This window comes from Cnephaeus nilssonii, assembly GCF_951640355.1.
Source record: "Cnephaeus nilssonii genome assembly, chromosome: 1".
Taxonomy (NCBI): Eukaryota; Metazoa; Chordata; class Mammalia; order Chiroptera; family Vespertilionidae; genus Cnephaeus; species Cnephaeus nilssonii.
Genome location: NC_137072.1, coordinates 69,280,129 through 69,307,519, shown reverse-complemented (window position 1 = coordinate 69,307,519; position 27,391 = coordinate 69,280,129). Strand labels below are relative to the sequence as shown.

The following is a 27,391-nucleotide window of genomic DNA, read 5'->3' as shown; positions in this document are numbered from 1 at the left end:
TTTCATAGACAGTATATTTCTTAAGGGGACTGTGAGTTATTTCTGTGTGGAAGCATATGCTTTTTATATCTCTATACCGTTCCTACCAGGGCACTTAATATGTATTTATGGAATGTAATTCTAAAATCTACCACTTCTACCTACCCTTGCCATCTCACAGCCAACTAACAGACAATACTTTTCTAAAAATTGATCTCAAGAAAAGGTAATAAATCCAAACGTTCCATTTCCCTAAACATTTTAAAAATCTCTTCTGGCCCCCTAATTCTAGTCTTAAAACAGCTACTCTATAAAACTATATATTTTTAAATAAATACAAGTTTCCAACTTTGAGAGTACATTAAAATTTACAAAATCTGTTTCTGCAAGAGAGATCCACAAAATGTTTACGAATGTCCATAATATGTAAAAACCAAAGTAATATTAATACTGCTATGTAAGGGCTGGTCAGAGGTCTCATTTGATTAGGAAGCCAATAAAAATACGAGTTACTTAATTTTTCAAAGTGAATCTAGATTTGGATAACCTGATTGAAGCTAAAACATTTTTCATTTGGATTAACTAAGTGATTTAGTAGAATCTATATAGTTCCAGAAATCGCTATTGTCCCAAACATGAGGTTTTCAAATGTGCTACTAAAAGCTTGGAGAACTAAAATTTAGAAAATTGGTATTATTGAATCCTCCTACTCAGCTTTGTTTTCCTTCTTAGTTCCTTAGCATGAATCACTTTGAAGACATACGACAAAGAAAACCTATTTTAAAAGAACTTACAATATAAAAGAATAATTCAAAGCTAATTTAAATCTCTAAATATGACAGTGATAATATGGTTTCTCATATATAGATCATTCCAAGGCTTAAAGACTGAGTGATAGACACTTTATATCCAAGAAATAGAAATGTTTTATTTTGGAAAGCAAAGCCTTTCCTACCTTCTTTTTCAAATTGATGAAAAAGGCAGTTTTGGTTATTTTATCATTTAAGAAATATTTATGTAATACTGGATAAAAATATACTGCCTTACCTTTGAAAAAAATAGTAACTAGGAGGGCTTCAAAGCATTATTTTAATTTATTACTAGAAGCCCAGCACATGAAATCGCATGTCCCGCCCACCCGTGCTCGCAGCCCCGCCCACCTGTGCTGGTGTCCTTACAGCATTAGGGCCACTGGGTTTTTATAATATAGATTACTAGAAGCCTGGTGCACGAAATTCGTGCACGGTGCGGGGTTGTCCCTCAGCCCAGCCTGTACCCTCTCCAATCTGGGACTCCTGGAGGGATGTCCGACTGCCCGTTTAGGCCCGATCCCAGTCGGACATCCCTCTCACAATCCAGGACTGCTGGCTCCCAACTGCTTGCCTGCTTGCCTGCCTTCCTGATTGCCCCTAACCGCTTCTGCCTGCCAGCCTGATCACCCCCTAACCACTCCGCTGCCAGCCTGGTTGATGCTTAACTGCTCCCCTGCCAGCCTGTTTGCCCCCAATTTCCCTCTTCTGCCAGCCTGGTCACCCCTAACTGCCCTCTCCTGCAGGGTTGATCACCTCCAACTGCCCTCCCTTGCAAGCCTGGTCCCTCTCAACTGCCCTCCCTTGCAGGCCGGGTGCCTCCCAACTGCCCTCCCCTGCTGGCCATCTTGTGGTGGCCATCTTGTGTCCACATGGGGGCAGGATCTTTGAACACATGGGGGCAGCTATATTGTGTGTTGCAGTGATGATCAATCTGTATATTACTCTTTTATTAGATAGGATAGAGGCCTGGTGCATGGGTGGGGGCCAGCTGGTTTGCCCTGAAGGGTGTCACAGATAAGGGTGGGGTTCCCTTGGGGTGTGGGGTGGCCTGAGCGAGGGGCCTGTGGTGGTTTGCAGGCCGGCCAAGCCCCCTGGCAACCCAAACAGAGGCCCTGGTATCTGGAATTTATTTTCCTTCTACAATTGAAACTTTGTAGCCTGGAGCGGAGCCAAGCCTGCTGCTCCCTCCGGGGTGGCAGCCATTTCTGTGGCAGTTAATTCACCTTCTACAATTGAAACTTTGTAGCCTTAAGCGGGTGAGCCCGGCCAGGGTGTGCGGAAAGCTTTGCTTCCCCTGTTGCTGCCGGCAACCCTGGCCTGCTCTCTCAAGCTCCATTCTGCCACCATTTGTTTGAATTTGTTTACCTTCTATAATTGAAACTTTGTAGCTTGAGTGGAGGCTTAGGCCTGCAACTGCTATGGAAAGCTTGGCTTCCTCTGTTACCTGGGAAACCTTGCTCTCTGTGGCTGTAGCCATCTTGGTTTGGGTTAATTTGCATACTCGCCTTGATTGGCTGGTGGGCGTGGCTTATGTAGCGGAGTGATGGTTAATTTGCATATTACCATTTTATTAGAGAGGATTGGCCCAGTGCACAAAATTCATGCACATTAAAAGGGGATTAATTAGAGGAAATAAATTAATATTGCTATTTGCCCTTTCTCTATAATAGAAGTGTCAGAGATGAAAGAAAATTAGTAAAATGTATATGAAAACCTTCCTCCTGTCAGAGTCTGGGGCGCACCACGGGACCCAGAGTCAAGTCCCTACCCACTCAAATGCGCCTCAAAATCGCTTGAGACCCAGACCTGGCTGCTCCCCTGCCCCCAATTGGGAAAGATCCAGACCCGGCCAGACCCACCCTTGTCAAGCCCCACCAGGCAGGGGACGTAGCCTCAGGTCCCCTGGCCTGGTGCCAGGACAGGAAGCGCACCTTGAGGTCCACCGTCAAGCCCTGCCAGGTGTGGGGCGCAGCCTGAGGTCCCCTGTAAAGCCCTGCCAGGTGGGGGGCACAGCCTGAGATCCCCTGTCAAGCCCCACAGGGGTGGGGAAGGGCGTAGCCTCGGGTCCCTGCTGATTACTCATTAAGGCTCCTTATGAGAACTTGTCCTCAGCTGTGGGTGCAGCCATCTTTGTGATGGAGTGATGGTCAATTAGCATATTCCCTCTATTAGATAGGATTATTTCTTTTATTTTTGAATTACAGTTTACAATCAATATTATTTTGTTTCAGTTTCAAGTATACAGCATAGGGTTAGACAACTGTATACTCTACAAAGTGGTCCCCAATATTTCAAGTACCCCCATGGCACTGTACATAGTCATTACATTATTAACTATATTCCCTATGCTGTAATTTACATCCCCATGTCTATTTTGTGACTACCAATTTATATTTAATCCCTTCAACTTTTATACCCAGCCCACCAACCCTCCTCCCCTCTGGCAACCACCAGTCTGATCTCTGTATTTATAGAGTCTGTTTATAGTTAGTTCATTTGTTTATTTGAAAGAGGCAAAGTTTTAAATTAGTTTTTACAAGAGTTTCTAATTTCTCCATCTTACATCAGTTCCCAAAGGATCCTTTCATTACATCAACCTAATTTACACTGCAGATACTGATCAGGTAAGAAAATAAACTAAAAGCCCCTTCTCGACACAATCTTTTACTTTTTTTTTTTTTTTTGTAGTTTTTTAATTGAATTTATTGGGGTGACACTGGTTCACAAAACCATATAGATATCAAGTGTAGAACTCAACAAAACTTCATCTGCAAACTTTGTTGTGTGCCCATCACCCCAAGCAAAGTCTCTTTCTATCCCTTTTTCCCCCCTTTGCCCACCTCTACCTAACTTCTTTCCCTCTGGCTATCACCACACTGTTGACTGTGTCTATGTGTTATACACACACACACACACACACACACACATAAAATACATATATATGTGTGTGTTTTTTTGCTTAAACACTTCACCTTCCTTCATCCAGTCTCACCACTCCCTCCCCTCTGACAGCTGTCCATCTGTTTCATGTATCCAGGTCTCTGCTTCCATTTTGTCAGTTTATGTTGCCCATTAGATTTCACATATAAGTGAAATCATATGGTATTTGTCAACACAACCTTTAAACTTCTCAGTCTTTGACCCCATTTCAACACTATGAAAAATACTCCACAAAGCTCCCCAAATACTAACCACATAAGTTTCTTTGAACCTACTATCCTCCATTCCTTGAACCTTAGCCTATCATTTATGAAGATGTCCTAGATTCTAGTGCAAAATTTCTGAGAGTAACCATCAGTCCTGGACAAAAAACCTGATTACCTCCTACTTCTTGGTTTCTATATAAACTATCCTGAAAGTAAGTAAGTTTTAATCTCTATCATAAGAGCCCTGGAAAAGTTTAAATTGGAACTTTTCAAAACCAAAATAAAATACAAGATAACTATATAATATGCTGTTTCAATGAATAGCATATTACAAAGTATATATGAAATACACCCAAATATACTATTGTTAAGAAATCCCAAATCTTGGTTTTTATATCTGGGGCTAGGAAAATAATGCAACATAACTATCCTCCCCTGGAGGAGAAAAAAAAAAAAAGAAAAAGAAAGAAAAAATATATATATATATATATATATAAAAAATAATATGGGCCAAATCAGAGCAAACTGTTAAAGACTAGAACAGTGATGGGCAACCTTTTGAGCTTGGTGTGTCAAACTTCGCCAAAAAACTGAGCATAACTTGGGTAGTGTGTCACTTTGAGGAAAAAACATTATTTCGCAAATGTTTCATCCTCAGGAGCAGCAAATGTTTCATCCTCGGCATGCGGCCGCCTCAGCGGCCGCGTGTCATCAGAAATGGCTACGCATGTCAGTGCTGACACGCCATGTCATAGGTTCGCCATCACTGGACTAGAACTAAACATTTACTATTGGTCATCTGAAGCAGCTTATTGAAAAAAAAAAAAAAAGCAGGCTCTACAGTGCATATAAAGATAGAAGTCCTTATAGTGTTAAAACAGTTTCCCTCTCAGCACCCTGTCTAAATTTAAGCAACAGTTCAGCACAATTAATATTGTTTCATCTTTTTACTATTTTTAATTACAGGTATACAGCATAGTGAGTAGATAATCATATACTTTACAAAATGTTTCCCCCCATATTTCCAGTATCCATCAAACACAGGTTATTACAATCTATATATATAAAAGCCTAAACGACTGTTAAGACCAAACGACCGGAACGACTGGTCACTATGACACACTGACCACCATGGGGGAGACACTCAACGCAGGAGCTGCCCCCTGGTGGCCAGTGCACTCCCACAGTCAGCTAACTTCCCATGGTCCCTCCCCCTCCTCCCATGGTCTCTCCCCCAGGCCAGCAGGCCCCGTCCTCCCCTCAGCTTGCATGTGATTGTGGCAGCGTGGTGGTGAGGGAAAAGAGGAGTGGGGAGAGGCGGGGAACCGCATGGTGGCAGGGCGCCGACGATGGCATTGGCATCTGGCATCCGTTCCTTCCGTACCTGATAGGTCCATGCCCTGATCCTAGGGACCCCACCCATGCATGAATTTCATGCACCAGGCCTATAGTATTGATTATATTCCCTACTAGAGGCCTGGTGCACAAAATTCATGCATGAGGGGGGGCTCAGTCCAGCCTGTACCCTCTCCAATCCGGAAGCCCTCAGGGGATGTCCGACTGCCGGTTTAGGCCTGATCCCTGCTAAACCAGCAGTCGGACATCCCTCTTACAATCCAGGACCACTGGCTCCTAACTGCTCACCTGCCTGCCTGCCTGATCACCCCTAATTGCCTCCCCTGATGGCCTGGTCACCCCCAACTTCCCCCCTCGTCAGCCTGGTCGCCCCCAACTGCTCCCCGCCGCTGGCCTGGTTGCCCCTAACTCACCCCCCACACTGGCCTGGTTGTCCCTACTGCCCTGCCCCCACCAGCCTGGTTGCCCCTTACTGCCCCTCCCTGCCTACCTGGTCACCCCTAACTGCCTCCCCTGCCGGCCTGGTCACCCCATGCAGCCTGCTGCTCAGTCATTTGGTCAGCCCTCACTAATCCTCCTGCCGACCTGGTCGCCCCATGCAGCCCGCTGTTCAGTCGTTTGGTTGTCCCTCACTAACCCCCCTGCCGGCCTGGTCACCCCACGCAGCCCACTGCTCAGTTGTTTAGTCGTCCCTCACTAAGCCCCCTGCTGGCCTGGTTTCCTCATGCAGCCTGTTCGGTCGTCCATTCAGTTGTTTCAGTTGCGATGGTCACTTAAGCTTTTATATATATAGATGCTGTACTTTACATCCCCAGGACTATTTTGTAACTATCAATTTATACTTCTTAATCCTTTCACTTATTTCACCCAGTCCCCCAGCACCCTCCCCTCTAGCAACTATCAGTCTGTTCTCTGTATCTATGAGTCTTCAATTTTGTTTGTTCATTTATGTTGTTCTTTAGATTTCACATACAAGTGAAATCATTTGGTATTTGTCTTTCCATAGCTGACTTATTTCATTTAGCATAATACCCTCTAGGTCTGCCCATATTTTCACAAATGGTAAGATTTCATTCTATTTTATGGCCAAGTAATATTCTATTGTATACATGTACCACAACTTTCTTATCCACTCATCAATTGATGGGCACTTGGGTTGTTTCCATATTTTGGCTATTGTAAATAGTGCTGCAATGAACACAGGGATGCATATTACTTTATTTGAATTCAGACTAAGAAAGGGAGAATGTTAAACCATCAAAGAGTGTCTCATAATGAATCAGATACTTCTAACTCAATGAATCTAACCCTAAATTACAAATCATTAGACATAGACTCATTTCTATAGAAATATTAACGGATCATCTCAATATTAGTTTCCAAAGTAACCTTAAGCAGAGATGCAAATGCTGCCAGCGTTCTCAAAATTGGATAATATTGAGCCTAAATTAGATATTTCTACTTAGGTTTTAGAGCAACAGGTCAATGACATATTTTTATACATTCTCAGATAAATCTGTCTTCCATCGACAGTTATTCCCAAAGGTTATAGAATCCATTCTGTGTTATTTGTTATGCCCAACTTGACTAACATCCATCCTTCCCAGTTGATCATAACCATTAAAACCATTTTCCTTTCTGAGAAAATATGTCTAAGTTTATTTACCTCCTTTAATAATAAAAAAAACCCTGCAATGCAGCATTTTTGAAGTTTCTATTTCCTCATCAATATCTACTTTTAACTATACACAACTACTAATCATTACAAATGTCATATAAAATGTTTTATCTTCCCTGAATGGGCTTACCAGTTGATAACTAAAAAAACAGCATCTAGCAAACTACACTGCATATAATAAGACCATATTGATAAAAATAAAGGTCTATGGAAATCAAAAAAGCTTATAAAACACCCTGAGATAAATAATAATTTAATTAGTATTCCCACTCTACTTTTATACCAAGGGCCTCTGGATAGCATTTGTCTCAATGGCATATTCAACTAAAGTCCATTAATGAAAATAATGCAAACATTCAAAAAGAACCCCAAAATTTTCATATTATTTCCTGCTCTGTCACCACTCTAAACAAAACCCATGTTTTATGACGATAAGGTCATACATCATTATGACAAAAATAACATTGACTTTTGAGTTTCTGATCAGTTTCATATTTATTCAACAAATATCTATTGCAGGCACATTATCGTGTATTATACCAAGTACCAAGACTTCAACAGTGAACAAGATGAACAACATCCTTGCCCTGTGTAGCTTACACCCAGTGATCCTATAATACCTAGGACTGACAAGGATGACACATAATACCCCCCAGGCGCGCGCGCTCATATTTTGCTGGTGATAAAGCAAAATGGTACCACAACTTTGGAAAACAGTTTGGTAGTTTATCATAAGTTAAGCCTACACATATACAAGCTAGCAATCCCATTTCTAGATATTTACTCTAGCAAAATAGTAACTAATGTTTGCACACAAATCTGTACATAGATGTTTTATAGCAACTTTATTCATAATCACCCAAAACTGGAAACAATTAAAATGTTCTCCAACTGATAAAAAGATAAACTGTGGTACAGCCACACAATGAAATACTACTCAGTAATAAAAAAGACTAAACTACTGATACACATAACATGGATAAATGTCAAATGCATTAAGCTAAATCAAAGGACATCTTGATTGCTTCCAAGTTTTGGCAATTATGAATAAAACTGCTATAAACATCCATGTGCAAGTGTTTGTGTGACATAAGTTTTCAATTCATTTGAATAAATACCAAGGAGCATGATTAATGACTGAATATGGTAAGAATATGTTTAGTTTTATAAGAAATTGCCAGAGTCTTCTAAGTGGATGTACCATTTTGCATTCCCATCAGGTGCTCCAATCCTCACCAGCATTTGGTATTGCCAGTGTTTTGGATTTTTGGACATTATAATAGATATACTATCACTCAAAGTAACAAAGCCACTAGAAAAACTGGATTCAGTTCAATGTTTAAATGTGGAAAAGACTGAATTTATAGTCTATCACTTCATAAAAAATAAAATACTTCATCTTTTTCCTTCTCCTACCTCCCAATTTCAGGCTCTGCCTCTCTAGTGGTACAGAAAAAAATCAAAGAATTGGGTAATATTTCACAAATATGTCTTAAGTTTGTTTATGTAAGCATTATCACCTGTGTATAAACTAAGAATGCCATATTGCATCAAGAAAATATAAACAGTATATCAAGAAATCATTTGGTTTCTGTTACTAGAAAAGTAAATTTGGTAATATCAAAAATGGAGGATTTAATTAATGAATCAATTTCATAATGAATACCTTTTCTACTTATTTTTAATTTTCTATTGTTTTGGAAAGTAACTGCATTAAATTTTTAATACAAAACTGACTGATTATGGAAGTCTGAAGGTAACCATAGCTGCCCCACCCTTTTGACCTGAACCAAATAATCCAATGCTTCAGCAATAGATATACACAGCAAAATATACACAAAAAGGTATTAAAACTAGTTTTACTTTATCTGAGAACCAAGGTTTAGAATTTGGAAAAGCAATACCTAAATATGTAAGGCTCTATTAAAAACAGTAGTATAAAACAGAAAAACCTTAGTAACCAAACTGTCTGAGGATAAAACTTGATAAAGGCACAAAGAAAAGCTCCATCCAGGAAAGGGTTCTAAGGTGCCAGCAACTTAATTATAAAAGAATTAAAAAGGCAGGGCCAATGCTGACTCGAATTGATCCAAAGCAGATAGCATTAAACAATAGAGCTAATCCTTAACTTTTTGGCATGAATAAATGCCTGAGAGTACCCACACTACTCATAAAATGACTGCCAAGAAGGTGGTGCTTTGTACTGAGCGGAAAAGGTTTGAAGGGAAGGGGTGTCAGCTTTAAAATAGTTCCTAAAATAGTTGCTTACATGGATAAAGAATAAGAGAACTTACAAAAGCTTTGAATCAAGCTTGGTTCCAGGAAAAGGATACTTCGGCCCCATGTGAAAGCAAAAACGAACCATTGTAAAATACAGATACCCAGATTTTGTCAACAGAAGGAAGAGTATTGTTCATCATTTCCCACAAAGGTAGCAGAGACTTTAACTTGGGTTTCTTTTTTTTCCTGGCAGATAGATACTCTGCAAAAGCAACAAAGCAAACTAAATATAAAACTTTCCTAAATTTCAATCCTATAGTCAAAATGCCAACTTCACAAACTCATCAAAGGTCACAGAGGAACAAATGTCCTGTTTTGTTACTTAAACTCATTACCTTCCTCCTTAGCTAACCAATACAGAATTTCCTTCTTGTTTTGAGGCTGACAAAATGAGGACAGTATACTTACAACATACTAGGAAAAATAGGTAGTTACCCAGAGTGAAAGAATAGAATTTGATATGATTTCCTAAAACCAAGTTACACATAATCCATGTTTATTATTTCTCTATGTAAGAGCTAAATAAACCTTTTTAATTAACAATTTTTTAAACTTTATTTTGAGGTTGTTTCACAAATTAAAAAATAAAATGTAATTCTTTGAAAGCATTTATCAAAAATCCATTATTTTTAATTGTTAGAACTGTGTTCCCTGCCCTAAAAACTTTACAGTCTATGAAAGATGAGAAAAATGTATACAATGACCACTATATTGTAAACATGTATTTCCCATTTCTATCTAAAATGTACTTAAAGTTGCTTTCCACGAAGGATATATAACACTGTTTACAAATAACTGTAACTCAATAAAGAAATGTATGCACATTACATAGAAGAATAAAATTCAATTGTAGCAATTCTTGAATGATGATTAATTGTAAAATGTGCTATAAGCACTGTAATTCATAACACTCAGCTGACGAGCAAGTGAACAAAGTATGGTATATTCACACAATACTGTATTATTCAACCACAAGAAGGAATGAAGTAATGTTACATGCTACATCAAGCATGTCAAACTCGCGGCCCTCAGGCCACATGCGACCTACAACGAATATTTTTGAGGCCCAGCCAATATAACGGTATGTAAGAAACATTTTAATAAAAATTTCATAACTTAATTTTTACAATATCCTGCTATACATAATTATTAATAACAAACTACAACATTCGCTAATGACTGATGACTATAATCGTGTTGCATTCATTTTCCTTATGCGCGTTACACGCAGGTGCACCATTTCTCTCCACTAATACTAGCAGTGAATACTTTAGCAGCTGACTGCCACATCATTAGTCTTGGACTGACTTGTTTGGTGTGCGCAACAGGAAGTATTTCACTTTCGGAGAACAAGAAAAATAGGTTTATTTGCGTTACACATTAATTTGTGCAGTTATTCAGTGTCTGGTAAGTTAATGTTCAAGAAAAAAATATTAATTTTTATTAAAATGTTCTATTAATTTATGTTAATGATTACTCCTTTATTTCAGCCCTTTGTATTCAGCATGTCTCTATCGAAATAAACCTATGTTTTTATGAGAATTGAAGCTTTTGTTTTTTTTTGCGGCCCACATAAACTTAAGCTTTATTTGGCCCGTGTTAGCTTTTGAGTTTGACATGCTTGTGCTACAACATGACATAATCTTGAAAACATAAGTGAAAGAAGCCAGACAAAAAAGGTCACATATTGTATGATTCCATTTATATGAATGCCTAGAATAGGAAAATCCACAGTGACAGAAAGTAGATTGGTGGTTGCCAACAGATGCTAGAATGGGCAAACTGGAATTGCTAATAGGTATGAGGTATCTTTTGAGGGTGATGGAAATGGTCTGTAATTGGATAGTAGTGGCGTTCACAATACTGACAAAATACTTTTAAAATGTGAATTTGTGTTATGTGATATATATATCAATTTTAATGCTATAAAATTTTTAGGAATGAGACTTTACTTGGGATGGTGAACACATAATACAATATACAAATGTGTATTATAGAATTGTACACCTGAAATCTATATAATTTTATTAACTAATGTCACCCCAATAGATTCAATTAAAAAAAATAAAAAAAATTTAAAGCATGAGGTATATCTATAGATGGAAAAATGGCCATAACATGCTGTTAAATAAAAGAGCTAGTTTAGCCCTGGCCTGTTGCCCAATGGTTAGAGCGTCGGCCTGCAGACCTCAGGATCATGGATTTGATTCCCAGTCAAGGTCATGTACCTCAGTTGCAGGCTCAATCCCCAGCCCCCGTTGGGGTGCATGTAGGAGGCAACCAATCGATGTGTGTCTCTCACATGGATGATTCTCTCTCTCTCTCTCTCTCTCTCTCTCTCTCTTTCCTCTCTCTTTCCCACCTCCCTCCCCTCTCTCTTCCCTCCCCTCTATTCTGGCTGGAAAAAAGTGTCAATGGGAAAAAATATCCTCAGGTAACGATTAAAAAGAAAAAAGCAAGTTTAGTCCTATTCAGGTGGCCGAGTTGGTTGGAGTAGAGTCCTATACACCAAAAGGTTGCGGGTTTGACTCCCAGTCAGGGCACCTATCTAGGTTGCCATTTAGAACCCGGGTTGGGATGCATACAGAAGGCAACTAATAGATGTTTCTCTCTCACAGTGATTTTTTTTCTTCTCTCTTTCCCTCCCTCCATCCCTCACTTCCTCTCTCTCAACATATCCTCAAATGAGGATTAGATTTAAAAAGAAGCCCGGCCTGCATGGCTCAGTGGTTGAGCGTCAACCAATGAACCAGCAGGTCACGGTTTGATTCCCAGTCAGGGCACATGCCCGGGTTGCAGGCTTGATCCCCAGTGTGAGTGTGCAGGAGGCAGCCAATCAATGATTCCCTCTCATCATTGATATTTCTCTCTCTCCCTCTTCCTTCCTCTCTGAAATCAATAAAAAAAATATACTTAAAAAATAATAAATAAAAAGAAAAGCAAGTTTAAAAGCATCAAACAGTATGATTCTAGTTATGTATGTTTATGTAGTTATATAAGTACATATTGCCCAGAAACAGATAATGGTACTATATATACTATACTACTAACAATCTTGATGACAACCAGAAAATTACTCTCTTCAGTATCATTTTTCTTTCAAAGAACACATATTATTTCTAGAACAGACATTAAAGAAAATACAATTTGCAAAGAAGAGTACTATGACATTAATACATAGAATAAATTGAAACCAGGAGACAATACAAGCGAAGATTTTTAAACTGGGGTCCATAAAGCTCAGAAAATCGCTAAATTTGTATAGAAAAAAAATCACTATTTTCATCACTATTTTCACTAACCTCTAATTAAAATTTTGTACTTCTCTCAGATAGACCTAGACAACCTACCATAATAATAACAGTAACTGTGATTTTTGTCACTAACACAAATAAATCTTCATATCACATTATAGTTGTTATAGATACCTCAAAATATCATCCATCTATATTACTTCAAATACATATCACTATATATGTCATCTATATGTATCACTACTTCAAAATCACAGTAGTTATTAGACTCTGCTAGATCCTTACTTAAATGCATTAATAAAGAGACACATATATTAATATATCACAAATTTGTTGATATATATATATTCTAGTATTTCAATATAACATCTATTTTCTTTCATTCACTTAAATTCATTACTCTAAAAAGGCTCCAACATCCACCCACATCCATCAATTCATTAAAGGCAGGAAGGGAAACCAATCATGAGGATATTCTAATTATTAGAGTAATAAGTAATTAGGAGCTGAATCCAGGCAAAAATAGAAATCATTCCAATTTTAATCAATTTATCTAATACAAAATTCCTAATTTTCTTTCCAAAATTGTCTCCTGGTTTCTCAGTCATCTCCCTTCACATTCAATCAGCAAAAGCCTTCTTTTCTATAGCAATTGACAGCAATCTATTTCTTGACCTCTCATTTCATGTTTTAATTTAACTCTTTAAAAAAAAAAAAAAAAGAACCTCCCTCCTCCCATTCTGGTCTCCTCAACTCATTCTGCATACCTCAACAAGAATCTTCAATAATTGTTTTTAAAGTACAAACGTGCCCAAAATCACTCAATGTCCCCAATGTCCTTAAAAGTAATATTGATACTTATGAAATTCTAGAGACACATTTACAATAACTATCAAAACTATCATGTAGGTATGCCCTACAAAATATGATATAAGACAATATTATAAAACTCAGGTATTAATAACAGAACCTCAATTTATAGATGTAAAAAAATGCTGCTCTAGAGTTGAACCTAGCTGAACCTAGTAAGAAATTTTAATTCCTTACCCACACATTCAAACCCCTCCATAATAATCATACTCCAATGTGCTTTATCAGCCTCCTTCCCACTGAAGCTCTGGAAGTTAACTGGAAATTAACTCAACTTCCCTCTCATCCTTGAATCTAAACTGATGCCTTTCTGCTACTACATATTTGTTCCATGTAATTTCTACTGCTTGCAATGCCATTTGATTATTCATTCATTTAACAAGCAATTATTAAGCCCAGGATATATAACAAACATTTAGTACATAGTTAAGCCTCTACTATGTATCAAACACTTGAGCTATAAGGGTGCGGTATCTCTGCCTTTAAAAACTCTCAGCCCAATGGAAAAACAGAGACATAAATCAGGTAAACACAAGCCAATTGGTAAATGTTATAGAAGAGGAATGCATAGGATGCTAGGGGAGCAAGAAGAAAGAGCATAAAGCAAATAGTGTAAGTGTCAGCAAAGTTTCCCAGGGTAGGGAGAACCTGAGGTGAATTATTAAAGACGTCAGTGAGGTCATAAAATATAAGGTATTGTAGGCACATATAAAGCATAAACCAAGCTATAAGTCTTGCGATATAGCTAGGCTAGGGAATATGTTCAAGAGAGAGGAGTAATCAATATAACTGGAGAGGTATACAAGAACAAGATCATAAGGAGCCTTACATATAATTCTACGAAATCTCCATTTTATTATAAAAGCAATGAGCAGCAGCAGGTTATCTTGGAAAGTACACAGGTTTAGGAATTCCAATAACCTAAATCTGAATTCAAGCTCTGACATTTACTTGCTATATGACTTTCAACAAAAATGCCTCTCTAAGTTTCTGTTTCCTCAACTATAAAATAGAAATTAATGCCAATTTTGCCAGAATTCCAGTAAGTTAATTCATGTAAATCTCCTAACACAGGAGTCAGCAAACTACAGCTTGGTTTGACAGCAATGAGTGGCTTTACATCTTAAGATTGTTAAAAGAAAAAACAAACAAACAAAACCTACAACTACAACATAAAGGAGACTATAGAACAGAGATCTTATGTGATCCAAAAAGCCAAAATAGAGGCAACCAAGATGGCGGCATAGATAAACGCCTGTATTTGCTGCCTCTCACAACCACATCAAAACTACAACTAAAAGACAAAACAAATATCATCCAGAACCATGGGAAAGCTGGCTGAGTGGAAGTTCTAAAACTAGAAGAAAATAAAAAAGCACATTGAGACTAGTAGGAGGTGCGGAAGTGCGGAGGTGCGGAGGCGCGAACAAAACGGGCTGGCAACTGGGTGCGCTGTTGTTTTTTTTCTATCGGGAGGGAGATACAAGCTCCCGATTTCTCTGAACTCCAGTTCCTGGCAAGACTCTGGGGACCCAGACTCATACGGGGAGAAACTGGACTGTCTGGCATTGGGCTGGAACGCAAGGGCGGATTTCTCTCAGAGGTGCTCGCAGAGATCATTGTTCCTGCACAGGGCCACAGGACACAGAGACCCCGGTGCAGGGCTGACTGGCAGCCATTGCTGTTTGTCTCGCCCTGGTGATTCCCTAAGACCCCGCCCCACCCAATTTATAACCCCACCAAAGCTGTGCGCAGTGGCTTTTGCATATGAATGGCCTGTCCTTTTGTAGCCTAAAACCTAACAAACTGCAGCTGGGTCAGAGAGCTCCAAAGCTTCCAAAAGAAGGCCCAAGGCCCAGCAGCAGCAGCCTGCCTTGCTTCACAGCTGGGCCTTGTCTGGGCACTTCCAAACCCCATACAAAGAGGAGAAATCTGCAGATCTCTCTGTAGCTCCTGCTGGGTGGCCTCAGGTAGTGGCTGACTTTGCACCTCCTTGGAGATCCAAGAGCCAGTGTACCCAGTGGTCAGTGTGAGACCATACCAGATTACAACTCTTCACATCCATAAGTGACACACTCAAGGGGCAGACTCAGTGAGCACCAAAGCCCCACTGAAGCAAGTCCTGCCCCATAAGGGTGTCTCCAGCACAGCAGTTCTTCCATTGTAGACACAGCTGGTCCTCACAGCCAATTGGCCTGGAGGTCAATTCTTCCCAGTGATACCAACAGCAATCAAAGCTCAACTACAACAAGACTGTGCACACAGCCCACAAAAGGATGCCCCAAGGGTGTCCACCTCAGGTGATTGGGGAGGCTGAACCACTGGGCCCTATAGGACACCTAGCACACAAGGCCACTCTATCAACACAGGGAAGCAGCCAAAATGTGGAGACAAAGAAACATGTCATAAATGAAAGAAATGGAGGAAAGCAAATGACTGGATATAGAGTTCAAAACCATGGTTATAAGGTTACTCAAGAATCTTCTATAAACCTCCGAGAAATTTAGTGAGACCCTCAAGGATATGAAAAAGGACCAATCAGAAATTAAGCATACACTGACTGAAATAAAGGATAATATACAGAGATCCAACAGCAGACTAGAGGATCCCAAGAATCAAATCAAAGATTTGAAATATGAAGAAGCAAAAAACACCCAACTGGAAAAGCAAAAATAATCCAAAAATATGAAGATAGTGTAAGGAGCCTCTGGGACAACTTCAAGCGTACCAACATCCAAATTATGGGGGTGCCAGAAGAAGAGAGAGCAAGATATTGAAAACCTATTTGAAGAAATAATGACAGAAAACTTCCCCCACCTGGTGAAAAAAAATAGACTTACAAGTCCAGGAAGCACAGAGAACCCCAAACAAGAGGAATACAAAGAGGACTACACCAAGACACATCATAATTAAAATGCCAAGGGCAAAAGACAAAGAGAGCATCTTAAAAGCAGCAAGAGAAAAACAGTTAATTACCTACAAGGGAGTACTCATGCGACTGTTAGCTGATTTCTCAACAGAAACTATGCAGGGTAGAAGGGAGTGGCAAGAAATATTCAAAAGTGATGAATAGCAAGAACCTACAACCAAGATTACTCTACCCAGCAAAGCTATCATTTAGAATTGAAGGTCAGATAAAGAGCTTCACAGATAAGAAAAAGCTAAAGAAGTTCATCACCACCAAACCAGTATTACATGAAATGCTGAAGGGTATTCTTTAAGAAGAGGAAGAAGAAAAAAAAGGTAAAGATCAAAATTATGAACAACAAAGTGACAACAAATACATATCTATCAACAAGTGTATCTAAAAATCAAGTGAATAAAAAATCTGATGAACAGAATAAACTGGTGAATATAATAGAATCAGGGGCATAGAAAGGGAGTGGACTGATAATTCAGGGGGGGAGGGGGTGTCGGGGGTGCGGGAAGAGATTGGACAAAAATCTTACACCTATGGATGAGGAAAGTGGGGGGGAGGTAAGGGCATGGGGTGGGGTGGGAACGGGTGGAGGGGAGCTATGGGGGGAAAAAAGAGGAACAACTGTAATAATCTGAACAATAAAGATTTACTAAAAAAAAAAAACACAACAAAACAAAAAGCCAAAATATTTACTACATATGGTCCTTTATATAAAAAACAACTTGCCAACTCCTGCCCTTACACATAATACGCAACCAAAATACAGTAACTTATCATTGAAGGATTTTAGATAGGAAATTTAAGCAATGTCCAATGACTTAGGGATTTCTCTGGCAACAATGCATGCAAAGGAAAAGAAGTTAAATAATGGATGCTGAAGGATTTTGCAATAATCCACTAACTTTCCTTCCTTCTCCTAAGGCTAAAGGTAAGGTCAACTTCTATACCACCTGTCTTTATCCCTGTAAGGTTACAAACTCTTATGTACCCTGTATTTTATAGCATTTAATGTTCTTTGTTGCTTACCATATTCTGCCTTCATTTGTTTGCTATTTACCCAAAGTTAAATACCACTTTCCAACTCTGCCTTAACAGGATGATTTGGAACTAAACCCAAAGTTTTTTAACTTCTGAGACTTATAACATGAAGGACAGAAATAAAATTTTTAAAATATTGATCTAGCCCAGCCAGTGTTGTTCAGTAGTTGAGTACCAACCAATGAACCAGGAGGTCACAGCTCAATTCCTGGGTCAGGGCACATGCTCAGGTGGCGGGCTCGATCCCCAGTAGGGGGTATGCAGGAGGCAGCCAATCAATGATTATCTCTCAACGTTGATATGTCTACCCCTCTCTCTCTCTCCCTTCCTCTCTGAATCAATAAAAATATTTTTTTAAATATTTTATCTATTCAGAATGTAGCTACATGGAAACAAAGTTTCAAAAATGAAACAAAGGGTAATAACCACATCAATTGAAACATAACTTTACCTTGTAAAGCAAAATTTCCTAAAAAGAAAGCTATTAAATTTTTCAGAAAACTTACAAAAACAAAATCATTGATGCTGAAACGTTTTTGGGGAAAAGTCAGATGACTGTCAGGTTCATAGTAAACATGGAATTCATCATTAGCCATATTCTCAGTATCACAAAGTTTGTTCCCTTCTTTTAAATTCTATGATTGGTACTTTTTTTTTTTTTGGTATTATTTTCTCAGCCTCCTGTGTTCCCCCTTCCAACCTAGCTATCAAACTAATCAGAACAAAACTCTCCACAGTTTAAGGTTTTCCAAAATAAACAATAGTCTCCACTACTCAAGAAATCTGAATTATTCAGAAAATCTTCAGTAAAGGATTAAGGACCTGCTAGATGTATGTATGGATCAATGGGAAGACAATTAGAAAACATTAAAGGAGGAAGGAGGGGAGGAAGGACTGGAGAGGGGGAAAAAGCTAGTCTCTCTTTTCCAAACAAATTAAGCATTATTACTGGCACTCATTACTGGACATAGCATCTTCACTTTTCTAATTCATATTTCATACTTTCATCAAAACTCAACCATAACACCCCTTCTTCATGATAAAGCACTCAAACTAGGAATAGAAGGGAACTTCCTCAACATGATAAGAGGCATCTATGAAAACCCCACAGCTAATATACTTAACAGTCAAAGACTAAAGACTTTCCCCACAAGATGAGGAACAAGACAAAGATATCTGCTCTTGACACGTCTTCTGACAATGTATTAGAGGTTTTAACCCAGGCAATTAGGCAAGATTATAGAAAGAAAATGCATTCAGATTGGAAAAGTAAAACTATATTTATTTACAGGTGACATGATCTTTGGTATACAGAAAATCTTACAGAATCCACTAGAACTAATAAAAAGTTTAACAAACATGCTAAATACAAAATCAATACACAAAAATCAGTTGTATTTTATATACTTACGATAAACCAAAAAAATGAAATTAAGAAAACAATTCCATTTACAATAGCATCAAAAAGAATAAAATATTTAAGAATAAATGCAACAAAAGAATTGTAAAACATCTCTGAGAACTACAAAATATTGTTGAAATAAAGATCTAAATAAGTGGAAAGATTCCATGTTTGTGAATAGGAAGATTTAATGTTAAGATGGCAATGGCTCCTCAAATCGATCTACAGATTACACAACTTCTATCAAAATCCCAGCTGGCTTCTTTGCAGAAATTTACAAGCTAATTCTAAAATTCATATGGAAATAGCCTGGCCAGCATGGCTCAGTGGTTGAGCATCAACCTATGAGCCAGGAGGTGACAGTTGGATTCCTAGGTCAGAGCACATGCCCGGGTTGCAGGCTCAATTCCCCAATGTGGGTGTGCAGGAGAGAGCCGATCAATGATTCTCTCTCATCACTGATGTTTCTACCTCTCTCTCCCTCTCCCTCTCCCTTCCTCTCTGAAATCAATAAAAATATATATTTTAATTCATATGGAAATACAAGAGACCTCAAATAGCCAAAACAATGTTGAAAAAGAAAAATGTTGGAGGACTCAAGAAATCTGAATTACTCAGAAAATACTTCTTAATCACAAAGTCACATTAGTCAAGACAGTACTGGCATAAGGAAAATCATATAGTTCAATGGAATAAAACAGAAAGTCAGAAATAAACCCTCATATTTATTATTAACTTATTTCCAACAAGAGTTACAAGACAATGCTGTAGGGAAAGAATAGTCTTTTCAACAAATGGTACTGGGACAACTAAATACCCACATGCAAAGGAGTAATGTTAGACTCCCTACATTAGGCCACATACAGAAATTAACTTAAAATAGATCCAAGATCCAAATGTAAAAGTTAAAACTATAAAACACTTAGGACAAAACAGAAGGGTAAATCATTGTGACCTCAGATTAGTAAAGGGTTTCTTAAATATGACATCAAAAGCACAAACAACAGAAGAAAAAACAAATTAGACTTCATCAAATTAAGAAATTTGTTTTTCAAAGGACACTATCAGGAAAGTGAAAAGATAACTCAATGAATTGAGGGAAATATTTGCAAATCATATATGTGATGAGGGACTAGTATCTATTAAATATACAAAGGACTCTTACAATGCAATCATAAAAAAAACAATTTCATCAATTTTAAAATGGTCAAAAGATCTAAATACACATAAAGATACACAAATGGCCAATAAGGAAATGAAAAAAAACACTTCAAATCATTAGGGAAATGCAAATCAAAATCACAATGAGCTACTACTTAACACCCACTAGAAGAGCTATGATCAAAAAGACAGATAACAAAGGTTGGCAAGGATGTAGAGAAACTGGAGCCCTTATATATACACTTTTGGTGGAGATGTGAAATGAAATGGTGAGACAGCTTTGGAAAACAGTCTGGAGTTTAACCATCAAGGAATCATATGATCCAGCATATCCCCAAGATAACTGAAAAACACATGCTCAGAAACTTACATATGAATGTTCATAGTAGAATTATTTACAATAGACAAAAAGTAAAAACAACTCAAATGTTGATCAGCTGGCATATCCATAAAATGGCATATTATACAGCCATAGAAAGAATAAAGTACATAACAGGAATAAACCCTGGAAACAAAGTGAAAGAAGCCTGTGATAAAAGATTATGTATTAAGATTGCATTTGTATGAAATGTCTAGAAGAGGTAAATATACAGTCAGAAAATAAATAATTGATTAACTAGAAATAAGAGTTTGGGAGAATAAGGGGTAACTTTTAAAGAACACAGGATTTATATTTTAGGTGATTAAAATGTTCTAAAATTGTTGCGATGGCTGCACAAATATGAATACACTAAATACTACTGAGCTATGTATTTTAAATGGACCACTTCTATGGTAAGTGAATTATATCTCAAAAAAGCTCTTACCAAAAACCTTTTTCTTTAAGTAGTCCAACCTACTCACCATTCTATTTTGTTACTCCTCTCAGAATATCTGTAAACAGTTTATTCTATACTGACCTGCACTTGTTTATTGTTTTGAAATCACTAAATTGTTTTATCTCCCTTACTCACAAGGGTTTCTTCTACTTCTTTCACACTTCGCTTTACAACTGAATATACTAATGGATATAGAGTGGGCCCTCAAATAAGGTTTTTAATTCTTAAAATACAAAATATTAGAAATATTTACCAGGAAAAAGTTAACCAGACCACTCAAAAATCTTTCTTTGGGGAAATACAGACATATATAAAATTTCCCAGATTCCTAACCAAACTCTTCAGAAGAAAAATAAGTATAGGTGGACCAGAGAGCTGAGGTTTCACTTTACAAGAATCCTAAGCAGTGAAAGAATAAATTGTGATTCAATTAGAATTAAAGTTGTTCAGAAATAAAATGCATTTAATGTATTAGAGATTCAATGTTAGTACAGTTAAAGAAAGTTGTAGTATTTTCATCATGAAACACAAACACAAGTTAATAATTAAGCCTTTGCTGTTTACTTGATTTAGTTGTTCTTTCTGATTACGGTTAACATATCTTATAATTACAATGACTTTAAAATTACAAAAACAGTAACAGCAAACAATAAAACATAGTAAGGTCAACCTAAATGATATTTCTTTAAAGTATAAAGTAATAACAACTATAATGCTCTATATATTACATATGCTTTCTCAACAGAAAAGGAAAATTCAAAAATTCGTTTCCCATAAAATTATACCCCAGAAACTAAAATTCAAAGTCAAATGATTTCAAAGTACAAAGAGAAACAACTCAAAACAGTCAAAATCCAGTATACCACAATGGCAATCAATAACTGGATAGTAAAGAAGAAACTCACTAAAGATTATTAAATACAATTACAATGTTGTCTCAGCTATCTGTATCTTTAAATCGCTGATTTCAGTTGTCATTCAAAATCCCCAAAGAAGAAAGCTCCTGTTCCCTCCTCCTCCTCCTCTGGCTCTACACCTTCCCTTTTCTTCCCTTGCCCCAATTTTATTCTTTTAACATGGAAAGCAATTTTTAAGTATTATAATTCATTTTAGACATAATTTCATAAATATGTGCTACCATCTAAAATAACCTCATGAAAAGTCCCAAGCTGTCCACTATGCAGAGACTACATTCTCATTTTCCTTGCATTCAAATAAGACTCTGTGACAAATTCTCACCAATGAAATGTGGACAGATGTTTGTCACCTTAAGTATGGGGATTCTTAAGAAATGGTCTGTGGGTAATAGGCAGGGCTAGGAGGCCTTAGGGAATGGTGGAGCTATAAGTTATAAGGAGTCAGGGTTCCTCAATTGCCATAGGGAAGAAAGCCACAAGCCTGCTAACTAGGAGCACCTGCACTACACTGTTATGTGAGCAAAATATACACTTATATGTATTAAGCCACTGAAATTCTAGAGTGTCTTTATTATCCCAATTAGCATTACCCAAAGTAATACATGCACAAATTCTTAAGTATTTTAATTCCCTCTCATTAAAGACATTTTATAAGCAATATTTTGGAAAGATTGTTTAAAAGCCCATTTAAGTAACATTTATTGTTGAAATCTAAACCATTTGCCACTTTGATTTCGATGTAACGCAATTCCTTTAGCTTAAACAATGACAACATAAGCAGTTCCACTATTAATAATAAATTTCACATGTCTTAATATATTAGTTCAGTATCATCTATTTTCATATTGCTAAGAAAATTTTCCTCAATTTTCCCTAATTAAAAAAGTATGGAGTGCTTTAAATTTTACTAGATTCATAGTATCTAGTAAAAACCAAATACCTAGTTAACAGTAAAATTCTATTTTTTTAAGATATTAAAAATTACCATTTATACATTTTAAGGTAAGAATTCTTCCTTTAAATATATGGCAGATGGGTATATTTGTTGTAAATACACACCCACCCATAACACACTCACTTTAACAAAATCATGACATTTTGCATTCTAATAAAGTTGTCTCTACTATCCTTCACAAAAATCCTTCACAAATTTATTGAAATTTTAGTGCTTACTAAGTGGTTAGTTTTTTTGTTTTGTTTTTTAGCCTAACTGGTTAACTTGGTATTGGTAAATAAGGACATTACAAACTTAACCAATGAAACTTCTACCATGTTCACTTCACCAAAAAAAAAGAAAAAATTTCTTTAAACTCTGTTGCCTTTGCCTTAAACTCCATGTCATTACTTTTTCCACAATACAATTAAAATTAAAACGACAGCACATTTACTACTTCACACAGAGTAATAAAATATTAAATTATTAAAGTTGATAGAGGATTTTTGCTTTCATTCAGGAAAATATTCCAAGAAGTTCTTGTTTACCAGAATCAGTCAACATAAACTAAAATAATTACATAGCAATATTTGTGGCACTTATACTATGTGGACCTATATAGATAAAGTAAACTCTTTGGTCCTTTTTAATGCTTGACTGTATTGGAACATGTATGTGCTACAAACAACTTAATTTTTTTCCCAGGGCTACATTAACAAGAACTCATAAAAAGAGTAATGAAACGAATCTATATCATGACTTTAACTAGAGGATTTTAGCTAGATGAGCTAACTAGATACAAATGGCAAGATGGTGGAGTAAAGTAAATCAGCAAATAATTATTAAAATATCATTTATACTTAATTCTGAAATGCATTGTACACCTACAGGCAGATCTCTCTTTAGAGGCCCATCTGAAAATATGAAAAAATATTAAGACTATATAGTCTCTACAAACTAGAAACTAGGTATTTTAATGAGTCTTATTTCTAGAAAGAATTCTAAAATACAGTTTTAAAAGTCGTTTATATATATACCTTATGCATATCAAAGGACTCTGAAATGTTCTATTGCTTTGATTTTTAACTTAGTTACATAATAGTGTTCTCACTAATTAAAAGAGTATTTGTTCTTATGTTTTTCAAAGCCATAAGGACTGCAGGTGAAGGAACTAATATTTAACTAAGCATCTACTATGTGTCAAACATATGTTACTCATTCTATCCTCAGACAATCTTACTCTAAATGTATTATCTCCTTCTTGCTGATGAGAGAGATTTAAAGACATTAAATGCTTTGCCTACGGCCAAATAGCTAAGAAAATGTCACAGTTGGAGTTCTGAAGTCTGTAAAACAAATCTCTGTTCCATTAAAACTATGTGTGTTGTTTTTCCAATAATGGCCTCAGAAAACGGCTCTCCACCCCCCTACATCCCCAACCACCATTCTTACCCCCCACTTCCCAGTGAAGGGCATGGAAGGAACATTTCTTTGTGAGCCCAGGTCAGAAAGGACCAATCTCCGGCCATTACACAGAGCAAGCCCTGCAAGGGTCGAATCTCTATCATGACTTTAACTAGAGGATTTTAGCTAGATGAGCTAACTAGATACAAATGGCAAGATGGTGGAGTAAAGCAAAATCAGAAAATAATTACCCAAATACCATTTATACTTAATTCTGAAATGCATTGCACATCTACTGGCAGATCTCTCTTTAGCGGTGCATTTTATTTAGACTACTCTCAAAATAGCTTTTCAAGCGTACACTCTGGCAACAGAGGCTTAATCTAGGTTTTGGAGACTGCGAGGGAAAGTGTGTTTATGCACAACTGTCTCGATTGACCATTAAGACACCTAGAGGTAATAAGGCAGTGTCTCCTGAGAGGTAGGAGCGTGCTCCCAAGGTGCAAAAACTGCCCGGCTAAACTGCCAGAGCACAAATCCGACTCAAGAGCCCAAGCTAAACAGCCAGCGGAGGCGAGGATGACAGCTCCAGCCAGTAACTTCCTCTTCCTCACGGGCCGCCTCGGCCCGGCGCGTACCCGCCTTTCCCCCTAGGAGGCAGGATAAAACAATTTCAAATGCACAAAATCGACCCAATCTCACCACACCACAGAAGCTTCCATTTCTTCCCTCGCCCCTCCAAGAAAATCTCTTATCTTAAAAAAAAAAAAAAAAAAGATGCATACATGGTTTCTCAACCATAAAGCATTTGCAACGAGAAATGAAAGTAGGGACTTCGTCCCTCCCATACAGCTTCAGGGCTCTCGGCCCCGCGGATTCCCGAGACGACGGCTTTGATTCACTTTCCCCCCCAGGTCCCACCGCCGGCCCGGGGGAGAGAGCCCGCACCTCCGAGGCCAGAATATGCCTTCGCCGCTCCCCAATCAGTACGTGCCGCCTCGGACCGTCACCTGCCCAGGCCCGAGACGGCGCCGCTGGCCCGCGGGGCCCCAAGTCCCGGGAGGCCGGCGGGAGGCCGGCCGGCGGGCGGGCGGGCGGGCGCCGAGGCGGTTAGGCCGCGCCGCAGGCCAGGACGCTTCCTGCCGCGGCCGCGAGATCAGAGGCGCGGCCCCGACCCGCAGCCCTCCGCCCCGCAGCCCTCCGTGGGCCGCACACTCACCCACCCGGCCCGGCTCCCGCGGAGCCGCTCTCACCTGCGAGGCTCCCAAGCCTTGGGCCACAAAGGGGGGAGGGACACGCCACTCGAGGGTCCCAGGCTCGCCGACTCCCCAGCCTCCCGGGCCCTGAGCGCCTCTCCCCCGCCCCCCGACACACACCCGGAACCTTTGACAGACCCGGGTCAGCCCGACACACACCCACTCCCGGCGGCTCCTCGGGCCGCCGCCCGCCCGCCAAAGTCCCAACTCGCATCCGCACCCCACACACAAGGAGCCTGCCTCCCCACCTCATCTCCCCGGGGACGCGCTTCCTCTTCCCAACACTCGGGATCCTACTCGGAGGCGCAAAAACACTCGACCTCCTTCCCTGCCTCGGGCCCAGGAGGAGCAACAGCAGCCATTTCCCCGCGGCCGGGGAAACTCACACGCGCGCGCGCGCGCCCAGGCCCCCACGGAGCTTCCCCCCGAGCCGCGGCCGCAGACGCAAACACCAACACCCACGGGCGGGCCTCGCTCCCGCCCGCCCCGAAGGGGAGCTGCGAGGCCGGCGGGGCCTGGACCGAGCTCGCGGGGCGCGGGGGCCCGGGGCCCCGGGGGCCCTGCGCCCCCTCCTCACCTGCATTCAGCGCGCCGGGGTCCGGGCGGCGGCGACGGCGGCGGCGGCGGGGCGACTGGTGCTGGTGCTGCGGCGGCGGGGGAGGCGGTGGCGGCGGTGGCGGCGGGGCTGAGGGCAGCAAAGACATGCAGGCAGCCCGCCGGGGGGGAAGAGGCACCGGCCGGAGGGGACGCGGGGCGGGCGGGCCGGGCCGGGCCGCCGGAGGAACGGCAGAGGCGGCGGGGAGGAGGGCGGCTGAAGGAAGCGAGGAGACGGACGGGGGGCGGGGAAGGAAGGGGACGAGGGCCGCGCTGCCCCGGCTTCGGGGACGGTGACCCTGGACCGCGGGAGAGGTCCCGCGGCCGCCGCCGAGAAGGCCCTCGCCCGAGGACGCTGCGCCCCCGCAGCCGCCGGAGCCGCGGCTACTACTGCGAGAGCCGCGCGAAGCCTGGCCTTGGCCTTGGCCTCCTGGCGCCGGGGCTGCCGCCGCTGCGGAGGTGGCTGGTGCGCTCGCTGCTGCCGGGGCCGAGGCTGCTCCTCAGAAACGCCAGCTTTCGGTGCCTTCGCTCTCGCTCACACACGTTCACACCCCCGGGGGCCGGGGGAGAGGCGTCCGCGCGATATCGGTATGGAGATTAATAACAAGGTGCAGGGAGTGCGAGAGGAAAGGTTGATTGACGTGGAGGGGCTGGCGGGAGTCAGTCACTCCCCTGAGCCCTGGGGTGGGGTGAGGGGAAGGAGGCGGGGCTCCCCGGCCCAGCCCGGGCCCCGCCTCCGGAGGCCGGTGCGCGTGCGCGCGCGCGCGCCCCGCGGCCAGGGGTCTCTCCTGTTTTCTCCTTCACTCTTGCTGTTTTTCTTATACTCTTTTCTCGGCTTGGGTGTCGAGCAGAGCTGGAAAGGCTGGTAGGGTATCAAAAACCCACATCCACAAATGCATGGTGCGGGGGGGGGGGGGGGGGAGAGAGAGACTGGCGAGCCGCCGAGCCCCGTGGTCACGCGTGGACTCGGCGCTGTTTACTGCGTGCTCGCTCGCCAGAGGCTGACAGCAAAGCTGAGCGCTGGTCTGGGTGGCTGAGATGCCAGGTGAGGTGAAGTGACCGAAGGAGATGTTTCCTGACATCTTTGTGGGTGTGGTGGTGGTTGTTTTTTTTTACGTGTAATATCTGTAGGTGGCACAGCGAAATGTAAATAAAAGAACCTGTGACTGCGATAATCACGTCCTATATGTATTCTAATTTCCCCTTCTCGCGATAGAATCAACGTTTCTTTGGCTGCAGAATGAAAACATCAAAATGCGAAATAGCAATATTAATGTTTACTTGATGACTGTGACCTTGACATTTTAGTTCCTAGGGTTTAATTTTGTTTTTGTGGGTCAGCTTCATTCAGCTGTTACCACCAGCAGTCCAAAACCAAATCATACCAGCTCCAGAGGCAGAAAGAATACTGCTGTTGCAATTTTGCAATCTCTTTCTCAATGCATGCTCCAGGTCACGGGTATATTAGCAGTGTTCAGTGTTGTTTTTCCTACAGGGTGGTGGTTTAGCACACTAAGCACGTTGTGTAGGGTTGCAATTAATCTTAGACCCTATTACTGGATGCAAAACGTT

The 27,391-nt window shown here is 40.2% G+C and overlaps 1 protein-coding gene across 3 annotated transcripts in view; it reads right to left on the bottom strand.

Annotated features, from left to right (window-relative positions):
• The window catches only part of CNOT6L (CCR4-NOT transcription complex subunit 6 like), a 100,229-nt gene extending 74,031 nt beyond the window's left edge, over nt 1–26,198 (bottom strand). The window contains exon 1 of one of the 3 annotated variants that reach the window (XM_079769650.1): nt 25,803–26,198. Coding sequence is in view for 1 of the 3 variants with exons in the window: in XM_079769649.1 (XP_079625775.1) it covers nt 25,474–25,478 (5 nt within the window). In the remaining 2 variants the exon portion in view is untranslated. Of the gene's footprint in view, nt 1–25,222; nt 25,241–25,473; nt 25,743–25,802 lie in introns of those variants that run through there. The other 2 variants (XM_079769649.1, XM_079769651.1) reach the window with 2 other exon arrangements.
• Nucleotides 26,199–27,391: the final 1,193 nt, after the last annotated feature.